The sequence below is a fragment of the Hyalella azteca genome, unplaced genomic scaffold (assembly GCF_000764305.2).
Source record: "Hyalella azteca isolate HAZT.00-mixed unplaced genomic scaffold, Hazt_2.0.2 contig9815, whole genome shotgun sequence".
Classification (NCBI taxonomy): Eukaryota; Metazoa; Arthropoda; class Malacostraca; order Amphipoda; family Hyalellidae; genus Hyalella; species Hyalella azteca.
In genome coordinates this window covers 131,217-143,216 of record NW_025939875.1, presented here as the reverse complement: position 1 = coordinate 143,216, position 12,000 = coordinate 131,217, and the positions used below count along the sequence as shown (strand labels likewise).

The 12,000-nt window shown below is 38.4% G+C and overlaps 1 protein-coding gene across 1 annotated transcript in view; it reads right to left on the bottom strand.

The window, feature by feature from the left end:
- The window catches only part of LOC108677405 (CUB and sushi domain-containing protein 1), a 49,937-nt gene that overhangs the window by 17,558 nt on the left and 20,379 nt on the right, over window positions 1-12,000 (bottom strand). Inside the window, exons 2-4 of the mRNA XM_047882163.1 lie at window positions 1,682-1,793; window positions 919-977; window positions 34-243 (exon numbers count right to left, since the gene is read on the bottom strand). Of these exons, the coding sequence (XP_047738119.1) occupies window positions 34-243; window positions 919-977; window positions 1,682-1,793 (381 nt within the window). The remainder of the gene's footprint in view (window positions 1-33; window positions 244-918; window positions 978-1,681; window positions 1,794-12,000) is intronic.

The following is a 12,000-nucleotide window of genomic DNA, read 5'->3' as shown; positions in this document are numbered from 1 at the left end:
ATTAATCACAAAACATTCAGTCCCGGAACTGACCACAGCAGCTTCGGGCCGTAATTTTGACGACAGCGACCTCGTACTGCTGGAGGAGGTCTACAGCCCACCACGGTGAGGTCTCGTCGAGGGTCTGCGTGCATTTGTTGCCATCGTGCACGGTGTTTAGGTCTCCGTCGTTAGCGTTCTCGCCTGCACCGCCGCGCGCCGTCGATGATTGATTGACGGGTTTGCGGTACGCCACGTTTGTAGCTGTCGACAATCGTACGCGTAAGTGGACATGAATAATGGTGGAATGATATAATTAATCGTGATTCAGGGAGCCCCTAGAGATTATGTAATAATTAATCATGATACAAATTTGGGGTTTCCGACGATCATAGTTTACCGAAGTTGAATTCTGAATAATTATTGCTTCATAAATAAACGCGCTTTATTTACCATTATTTAATAAATAATTCGATGGTGACGTGAACAAATTCCACATGAAACACAGACAGTTAATTGTCAAGGAATTGGTACAATAAATAATTAAATTGACGATTTAAATTGCAACTCCGATGATTATTGTAAGTACAAAGTATCACTTTTTCCACATTGCCCCAGAACTTCCATTAATGTTGAATTTTTCAACACGCGATGGGTATATTGAAACAAGGCATTTTATGTTGGATCATATAAAATTTAGCGCAAGAATTCAGAAAATTTTATCTTTATATATTAGTTTATACATTGACAACGAGAAACTTACTTAACAATTACGTATGACAAGGACACGCAAAATATTTCAACATCACAAGCAGAACAATTGTGCGCGCAAACTCGAAATAACCTAAATCTAAAATAATGCAACTACTGACTTATTACCAAAACTGATCTAATAAAAATAAAACAAAACATATACTGCGAAAATAAATCAAGACTCACCACAAACTGGCAGCGCTCCAGTCCACCTGCCATCTCCACCGCAGACCACGCTATCGCTCCTGGAAAACAAGTTTAATACATAATTAATATGGTCATAATTAATGTACAAGTTTATTCGGTTCAATCGTAATTTTTTTATGATATGAATTAACATTAAACGGGCTTGAATGGCTACTGGTTTTAAGATTGATCATTTATATAAGCCACCGTGCACAGAATAAAAGGTACAACATTCATTTAACAAGTAAATTGACGCAACATTATTTCTTCTCGCCAAATACGGAATGAATTGCAGTCAAAATGAAAAGGAATGAACGGCAATGGATATAATTGAATTTTCTACGGTCAAAGCTAAAAGCCCGTGTCTATTATTTCTTATGAATGAAACAAATTCTTGACGATGACACGCTGACGTAACCGATTTGAAAAGTTCAGATAGAATATTACGTTCTCATTGACGCAGTGACATTTTGGTAAAATTTACTATAAAGAACCTAGCTAAACCATCATCAAGATTTTCGAGTTTCAAGCTTGAAGAAGTCATCAAGTCACTGCAAATAAACCATTATCAAGATTTTCAGGTTTCAATTTTGACGAGGTTATCAAATCACTGCAAACTAAACCACTAACAAGATTTTCGAGTTTCAAGCTTGAAGAAGTTTTCAAATCAATAAAAACTAAACCATTATCAAGATTTCCAGGCTTCAAGCTTAGTAAGTTTGAAGAAGTCATCAAATCACTGCAAATTAAAATAAACACTGACCCGAAGAGATCGTATCCAGGATCACAGACATATGTGGCCAGGGAGCCAGGAGTGAGGCCTCCTACAGACACGCGAGCGTTCACTGGGGCGGCTGGCTGAGGACATTCCAGTCCTGCACAGACGAATTTCAGGGGTGAAAAATTTGTTCATTTTATAGTCAAATGCTATACTTAAAAGTATGTAATAAAGATTTAAGAATGAACAATTTAAAATATTCATAATGGTAATACTGTGGATATTTCAACGATTCAAGTATACAAAAAAGGTTGTCAATAAGTAAAGCAGGCTCAAAAGAAATATAAATGGAATGAATACGAACAATCAAGAAGCCCGTTGGTTCGCGAGTTTCTGAGGAAGTCGATCGGCCAAAGAGTGGGAAGAGTTTGTGAACAATTAAATCAATGAACACCTAACAAAAAATTACAATTTAAATGCACAAATAAGTACGATCAGTCGACCAATTCTCTATCGCGGATTTCACCGATCGAGATGTAACGCAGCTCTCGCGATACAGGCGAGCAATTACTGCAATTACAATACCAGCTAAATGTTTGGACCCATACAATTAATTACCTCAAAAATGCAATTGAGTTCAATCGTAAAACCACTTTGAACTTGTGTTAAAATTGAGACCAAATCTGTTTCAGGGATTTAGCCAAATATAGTTTTGCATACTGGTTATAAAGGAATTTTAAGATCGGTAATTAATTGTTGAGGAAATCAGCTTGCTTCATGCGCAGGTAAATGACCAACGCAACTAGAACTGAACGTGACCAACGCAACTAGAACTGAACGTGACCAACGCAACTAGAACTGAACGTGACCAACGCAACTAGAACTGAACGTGGTAAACGTAACTATAATTGCACGCGCTCAACGCAATTTGAATTGGACGTGATCAATGCAATTAGAATTGGACGTGGCCAACGTCACCAGAATTGGGCATGAACAACGTAACTAGAATTGAACGTGACCAACTTAACTAGAATTGGCCGTGACCAACGTAACTAGAAGCTAGTGGGTTGGTTCGTACTAAGTCAATTGAACGTATGGATCGACAGCGGAAGATAGTATCCTACGAAAGCTCTTTATGTCAGCCATACGACGAGGCCTTCAAAAGATATCAGAGATTGTGGTCCATTTAATGAGGCTAGGAGCTTAACTGGCTCAAGGATAAAGTTAATAAGGTAATAATTAGAGAGGAAATTTCACATGATTAACAATACAAAATAACAAATGCGAATTGTAAAAGTTCCAATCATTCCAACAAACGTGATGATTACGATTCAACAATATATCGATTAGTGATTGTGATTTAATCTATGAACTACTTCAACAGATTGTAAGCGCAATCTTCTAAAATGAACAAGCAAAGTGAGAGGCAAACACTTTTAAAGATATTCCATTGATATTGCCGACTACAGAAATATTATGACAATTTGATTGAATGTGTTGAAAGCAACCGCCAATAAGCCCCCTGCATGTTCGATAAGTTCAAAGCTTGTCAAGTAACACCACAAAAAATCCGCTGCTGCATTCTTAAAGAGAAATTTCCCACAACTTCTATAAGATTACAGTAGACGAGTTTTTTGCAGCGCAACTACCAGGAGCCTTTCTTACAGGAGCGATTGGAGGAAATTTTGCGCTCCACCGCAATAATCAGATGTATAAAAAGCAAATAATGTCGCGCTATATTCTTTTTGAAATTCATTAGAATTCGTGTCAAGTTTTTATTATATTTAAGATAATTTCTAGTGCACAATAACGCATGATGACAAGAAAAAAACATAGTAAGAGACTGCAACGCCTCATAAGTATTAAGTAGTGATCAAACCGAGAACCCAGCATTTTATCACATCAGGTTAGGAAATAACGTAGAATTCCGGTCGCGGATTTAGAAAAGAATACAGACGCGATTACAGCAGCAGCAGCAGCATTCGTAGCATAAAATGGAATAAAAAAAGGCATTGACTTGTAGATTGTCTAGAAACATTTTCGAAAACATTTTCATTCCGTTATAGATTTAGAAATGCAAGCAATGTTCGAGGGACTGTAAGCCACGAAGACGTGTCACTGAAGACTCTGAATATTGTACAGTGTCTAAGAGCCATTACAATGCAGGAGACTTTTTGTTGCATGACTGAGTGAGGTCGCTCGCTGGTTAATTGTGCGTCAGGCTAACGGAGTTCTCACGGCAATGTGACAGTTTCGTGCGATAAATGGCAAGTTCGCAACTGGTATGTCAATGCAAACAATTGTTTACAGTTACGGAACTAATTTGGAGCTGCTAGCGGTGAAACAAGAATCTGTTTATACACATAAGCACAATGGTGCCAAAGAGATTGTGTTCTCGAAGTTTTGTGCAATGTTCAGAATTCTGTAATCAGATTCAGAGTTTGATAAATTTAAGAATAATCATTTTACAAGACGATGCGGGGATAGTCTTGAACTTAGGGAAGTTAAATTATTTTGATCAACTAACAAAATCAAACTATCATTGGTGCTCGGAGTTTACATCGCAAAGTTTACTTTTTCTCAGTAACAATTGTCTTATTTTGGACATGAGCTTTTCGTGCGTTTCAAAATAAAATAATTGAAAAGGTTTAAGCGTTTGATAGCAGAGGCGATAGTAAAAGCTATAAAAATTTGTTGAGTAGTTTGAATGAAGAAATCCACAAGCCGTAAAATCAGCACAAGAACAGCATTCCCACCCTACGTCACTGTAACCGTTGGTCATTCATTTAAGTGGAACATTGACTCCATAGGATGCATAGACGCATTGAGCAGGCGAATAGCAGCAAACAATTACGACGAAAATACCATAAGGATTGTTTTTAAATTTAATCGTTCCACTTAAGAATGAAAGTTTATAGTATAAATCAATATTCCGAAATATTTTATCACATAATTAAATCCAATCACGAAGGTGTAGTGCTTCATGTTGAATATTTTTAGGGTGACATTTTAGAGTACCGGTGCTCAGCAACTCGAGATCAAGTATTGCAACTCTTGGAAGAAAGCTTAAAAAACGATGCATGAAAGTAGCTTGACAACTTTCGCTAAGATCAGCCACTGTTGCACTGATCGTTCATTTAACGTCAACTATCGATAAAAAATTGGACATTTGAGTCACATTAAAAAAATACAAATGATTGATTACGCATTTTTGACGGAAATAACATGAATTTGTGTTGATACTGAATGCAGACACGCATATTCATGTTTGTTTTAGTTTGAAGATAGCATGGATATACAATTGTTCTTAATGTAAAGTTCAGCAACTACGCAGCAGTTGTTTATTGAGGGCATCGCAAACAAAGAAACTTCTTATTAAAAATCTGTCGACAAAAAGAAGCATTTGCTCCAGTTCGCTGCTGCAAGCCACGCAAGCAAACTTACAAGAGGGTGTAACCTTGTAGCCTTGAGTTGAGCAGAGACTGCAAACGAGACAGAGCAGAGACTGCACACGAGACAGAGCAGAGACTGCACACGAGACAGAGCAGAGACTGCACACGAGACAGAGCAGAGACTGCACGAGATAGAGCAGAGACTGCACGAGACAGAGCAGAGACTGCACACGAGACAGAGCAGAGACTGCACACGAGACGGAGCAGAGACTGCACGAGACAGAGCAGAGACTGCACAAGACAGAGCAGAGACTGCACGAGACAGAACAGAGACAGCACGAGACAGAGCAAAGACTACACGAGAAAGAGAGGGACTGCACGAGACAGCAGAGACAGCACGAGACAGAGCAGAGACTGCACGAGACAGAGCAGAGACTGCACGAGACAGAGCAGAGACTGCACGAGACAGAGCAGAGACTGCACACGAGACGGAGCAGAGACTGCACGAGACAGAGCAGAGACTACACGAGACAGAACAGAGACAGCACGAGACAGAGCAAAGACTGCACGTGAAAGAGCAGAGACTGCACGAGACAGCAGAGACTGCACGAGACAGAGCAGAGACTGCACGAGACAGAGCAGAGACTGCACGAGACAGAGAAGAGACTGCACACGAGACAGAGCAGAGACTGCACGAGACAGAGCAGAGACTGCACATGAGACAGAGCAGAGACTGCACGAGACAGAGCAGAGACTACAAGAGGCAGCTCTGTTAGCAGCACACATCTCCAGTACGGGTGTGTCACAGCAACTTATTTTAATTATAGACCAGATTGAACAATGCAGTATAAAATGCAATACTAAGTGTTCATTATTTTATGTGTATGCTGCATATTGAGGCGAATGCCATTAAAAAAACGGTATTATCGGGAAATAATTTAATTAACGAGCAGAAAATTGTATACAAAAAATTTTCAAGAAAACATTTTGAAACGACTACAAGCAGCACAACCGACCACAAGCCAAACAATGAACATGTAAACATAGAAACATAAATTCAAATTTTATCAGGACATGATTGCACGTAAACTCATCAACAAGGAATTTTATCAGGACATAACACTCAATATAAAAACTAAATTCAAGTGGCAACGACACACACGTCAAAACCAAAATAAATAGCATAAGTATCAAGGAGAAACATATCGAGAAAGCAATAACGTCGACATCAAGAATATCAGCACCAGCAGCAGGAGCCATGACGCAAACGAGACCAAAGCTGGTATGGGGGACCGGCTAACCTTGGTCTCTGTGTGCGTGTGTGGACTTGTGTGTACATGTATGTGTGTACACTAGCGCTCTCCCTGGTCGATATGTACGGCTTGAGCAAATAAAAATAAAGACTGTTCCAGCACTAGCCAAACCCAGACGTACACATCATATCAAAATTAATAGAGCGCACCATTTAGTACAGCTTCATGTATTCAAGTAAACATTAAAATTTTTTGAGAAAATTACCCGATGAAATTCGCTAACATAGACGATACTTCGAAGCAGAACATGAATCCAGTATAAGGAGTGCTCTTTTTAGTGTACCGAGCCAGATGCATTGCAAAAATCCAGTTACAAAAATCCCATTACAAAAATCCCTTTACAAAAAATCACATTACAAAAAATCCCATTACAAAAATCCCATTACAAAAAATCCCATCACAAAAATCCCATTACAAAAATCCCATTACAAAAAATCCCATTACAAAAAAATCCCATTACAAAAATCCCATTATCCAGAACAAGCCGCAACAACGATTTAAAGCGAGGCACGAATTTCACTGAGAACACTCAAGCTTCGTCACGCCAATGTCACGAACTTTCCTTCTATAGAAAGTTCCGTTCTGCGCTACCGTCTGCCGCAACGGCTGCTTCTTCCATCAACCATCAGACGTCACTTTCTGACGAGAGATGGAGCTGCAAGCGAGTTAAACTCGTGATCATCACCCAGAAAAGCTCGGGGCGTTGTCTAAAGGAGGTTTTTATACGATAGCTTTCTGTGTTATGAAGCAATGAGACTGAACGCAGAATATATATATGAATGAAAATTTCGGCTAACAAGCAACTGATTGATAAATTGTCCTGACAGTTGATTTTTTTAGTTTACCAAGAATCATGTCTTTTCATTTAGACTTTATTGAACAATTCAATTTATTTCTCGATTGAATAGCATGGGTTGAAGGAAAATACAGGAGCTTAATTCACAGCTTCGTCAGTTAAGAAGCATCACATCAGCTCAATAGGACCTCATTACTGACTAAACTATCAAATAACTTTCTGGAGTTAGCTTTGATCATATATAAAATTTTTTCGCTTTTCTATTCTTTCTATTTTCCTTCTATTCCTATTCTTAAATGTTTTCCTATTCTTTTTAAAACAGAAATTACAAAAATATCCATACGCCTTAAAACTTTCATTCGCGAAACTCGATTGTTTGTGGTGATGACGGAGGGAAAAATACAAAGCATTCTCTCCAGCATCGCTGGGTTGTGTGGCGCTTTCTATACGCACAGCGCGCGTCGTGGAGCGCGTTACGTGGGGCGAGCGCATGTTCGTGCCTACGTGCTACGTACGTGTTACTACAATGTCAATATTCTACTATTGATAATAAATAGATAATATGGATATATAAGGCCCGTAAATAACTCGTAATATAAAATGATGTCAACAGCCGTAAAAGTTATTCATGAATTTAAAAGCAAATGCGTCTCGGTTCGCAAATGTGCCTTCATTTTATAGATTTAAATTGTGCGCTATATTTTTGTGCAATCTTTATTTGGACAACTGAACATAAAAAAAAAATTACAAAATTTCCCTTCTTTAGAGAAATTTTCATGTAAATTTGTACATGGTGAGGAATAACCGTATCAAAATAGATTCTCCTATAACGTTCAAGGAACATGAAAAACATATAATTATGCCGTTTGAAGGTCCGACGGCCCAATCACGCAGAATTTTTCCCAGCGATCAGCTACAAGGAGCGCAATTATATTTGAATAGTGATTACAATAACCGTGTGTTATATCACGGGACGTATCCAGGCATCGAGTGCTGCAAAAACTACAGCTTGGTAAATTGAGGCGCATAGATAACATTGGGCCCTACACGTGAGGGAATATATCTTTACGCTGAGATTACGAGAAACCCTGCATAACATGTATTTATGAACAATCGTGGCTTCAAGCTTGATCAATTGACAACCAAACTAGGTAATTCACATATTATGAAATCACAAGGTAGATAAAGAATGATTGCAAGTTCAAATCTATGTGAAAAAAAGTTGAATAAGTTAATAAAGTCGATTTAAAGTGAACAAGTAACACTCTTTTTAAAAGTGACAATGACACTACTTTGTTATCTTGAGAATCTCTTAAATTTCTAAGTTTAAAAGTTAAAACTAAATGTTAAGAGTTTGCGACGTGACGTCTCTCACGTTTTTCAAAACAAACAAAAGGGCTCAGCAATCTGTTCCATTCAACTTATTTCTTCAATTTAATTAAAACATCGAGAAAAATTATCTCGTACATGTATCCATTCGCTTCATGGTCAAGATGTAGAAATTCTTAAAGTAACAATAAAAGTATAAGTTCGAGCAAATTCTTCATCACATACAAGCTGTTGGAGAGCACATATAAAAAGCCATACTTAATGAAGTGTTTTTATATACCTCTACAAATCACGAGAGGAATTTATAAAACACTAATTAATATCCTAATTAAATTATTTTGCGAAGGCTAGCGATAGAGAAACAATGAGCGAGCTACCGCACTTGTTTTTACACTACAACGTGACACGGAACGCAGCACAAAGGTTCGTACAGAGTGCAGGATGAACTCAAGGATGCCATTCAGCAAGAGTCAAACACCGTAACAAAAAATCACGAGTTTCCTCGTTTGAAACACGCACACATTGCTCTGACATTATCGAATAACTAATTTCCATCTCCATTGTTATGAAATTTTTCTTGTACAAGACCACGAGTCGCTTTATTTGAAAGAAGATACCAGCTCAAATTTTTACAGTTTTCGATGCACTCTGGGATGCTCGATTTTAATTAATCAACATTTTTATCGTATATATAGAGACAGGTTTCCACTTAAGAGCTGAAATTCATGTCATTTTACAAGCCATGCGTTCATTATAGTTATCCCCACAGTTATCCCATCCCATATACCAAGTGAAAAATATCTCAAATTATTTGAATTCCAATGATTAACACAATCGATATACGGCCTTGATACTTGCAGCTTTCATCTCAATTGTTTCAACCTCACATCACAATGCGATGCTATATGCTACAGCACTAATCATTTCGAGTTGCTAGTTCCTTTCATTACATGAAAGTTCTGATACGGAAAACCAAATAAGCTAACTCGTGAAGCTAAATCACCAAGTGCAAAAAAAGGTTCGAAAAATGGTTAACAACTATAAATACAACTAAAAAATAATGATTCAACGGTAAACTTTATCTTCAATAATTTAGAAAGGAGTAAACAGTGTGATTCAACCGACAAAGAAAACAATTCATGAGATGATATAACAATTGCATGTAATAATTGCACACATAGGAAAATTCGTGGCCTAAAGACAGTATCTCTAGAGATAAAGGAAATAATTGAAGGGCGAGCAAAGAAATTTTCATATGAAGTGAACGCGATGAAGATAAGAGATAAGAATAACGAGGCAGAACTGAGCAAGGAAACAAAGAGGGGCGGGCGGACGTGGCTATAGAAAAGACTTCCTTCTCTCAAGGCCACACGCGGGCGTCGAGACCGGCCCCTATCACACGACACTAATTTATATCATATAATAGAGAACAATCAGGCGGACACAGATTTTGTCATGTCAAGCACAGTTTCGATTAAAATAAAATGGAACGCTTAAAATATTTACCTCTGAAGGTACTCCTAATACAATAATAATATTCGGCAGACAGGGCAAATCAAATTCAACTCCATATAAATAATTACAAAATGAGGTCATAAAAATTATATATTTTGCACTAATCTAACATTACTTTCATAACGAGCGTCTTAACTACACTCAAAATATTTGCGGTGTAAATTTCAATGGCATGACTCTAGATTGTTTTACAGAACACGGTCGACAAGAGGGACAATCCTGGACTTGTAAATATTTCTCAAAATAAATGAATGAAATGAGTGTATCAACACAGCAGTCTTAACGTTAGAGCATCTACTGGTTGTCTCAATCGAGACCTCTACATGTTTACTGATCAGATAGCAGGGTTATAACTAAACTAATAAACTAATCTTCCAAATTGAAAGTGCTTTTGAATCAATGCAAGTTATCATAATTTTAATACGTAATAAGATTAAAGTGATTAGGAATAAATGCACAGAATAATGGATGACAAATCGCTTTGCTTGATGTCCAGAATAAAACGTGTTTTGCAACGACTGTAAATGTATTGCAGAAGCTTATGCCAGGTTACTCTTATGACGATTTAACACGTTGACTACGATCGCTTCATCTTGTACTATTATTTCATTTTTTGTACTGTTTTTAAACAGGGTTGCCAGACGGTCATTTTTTTCGGACAAATTCCATGATTTAGTTTTTCTCAATTGAGTTGGCCGGCTAAAATTTATGATAGGGGTACTTCCTAATTAAATTTTAAATACTGCAAAAAGAAAATAAATGGAATTTTTATAGTGGAACCTACAAATAAACTAGTATATTTTGAGTTATCGGCCTTTTTGGCCTTTTTTGTTCTCGGATTTGGCCAATTTTAGGCAACCTGAATTATGTACCACTACCTCCTGGAGAAATACATTTCGTGGTACGCATATGTACCACTTCGGAGTCAACGTGTTAACTTGAACAATATCTGTAAGCACTGACGGTGGCTGTTGGATGACCAGGACATCTAGCTGGCCCTTCAATGCCTTTCAACATTAGGACGCTTAAACGTAGCCAACTGGTTTCTTCCAAATACACTACATACAACCGAGAAAAAAAGCAAGTACTGTAAATACACAGAAGCAACTTCATATCAAGAAAAATGTGAATTTCGTGCATTCACTATGCAACAGAGCACAGGATTTAACGACGCCGCATGTAGACCGGAGTTTCAACGATGCTCCCGAAGTTGTTTTACCAGAGGAATAAATGAGGCAGGAAAGGGAGGCGTGAGATGGTCGCACGACGAGTGAGACATGCGAGACGCATGTGACGACGTGTGAGACATACGAGACGCATGTGACAACGTGTGAGACAAGTGAGACGCATGGGACGACGTGTGAGACATGCGAGACGCATGTGACGACGTGTGAGACATGCGAGACGCATGTGACGACGTGTGAGACATGTGAGACGCATGTGACAACGTGTGAGACATGTGAGACGCATGTGACAACGTGTGAGACATGTGAGACGCATGTGACAACGTGTGAGACATGTGAGACGCATGGGACGACGTGTGAGACATGCGAGACGCATGTGACGACGTGAGACATGCGAGACGCATGTGACGACGTGTGAGACATGCGAGACTCATGTGACGACGTGAGAGACATGCGAGACGCATGTGACGAGCTAGCGATGACGCTAGTCTCGTACCATCGTCGCGACCAGCACGTCACAACTATAGACGTCAGTAACATGCTTTAATTACTAACGCTACGGGGGATTGGAATGCTTCGTTGACAACGGAAGTGTATCATCGGTATTGTTATTAAATATTATACGATGATGACGACTCATTTCTGGTAAAAAAAAAAGATAAATTGCAGTAGTTGCTGCATTTAAGCCGCGCTTGTGGCTTATGTTCGTATTGATTGTCTACGTCGTTCAATTAAACAAAATAAGCTGATGATACCTTTCTAAGCTGATGATACCGCCGTTTTCATTTTTTTCAGCAGGTTACGACAGTCCAGTCAATTGCGTCTCTACAAACGT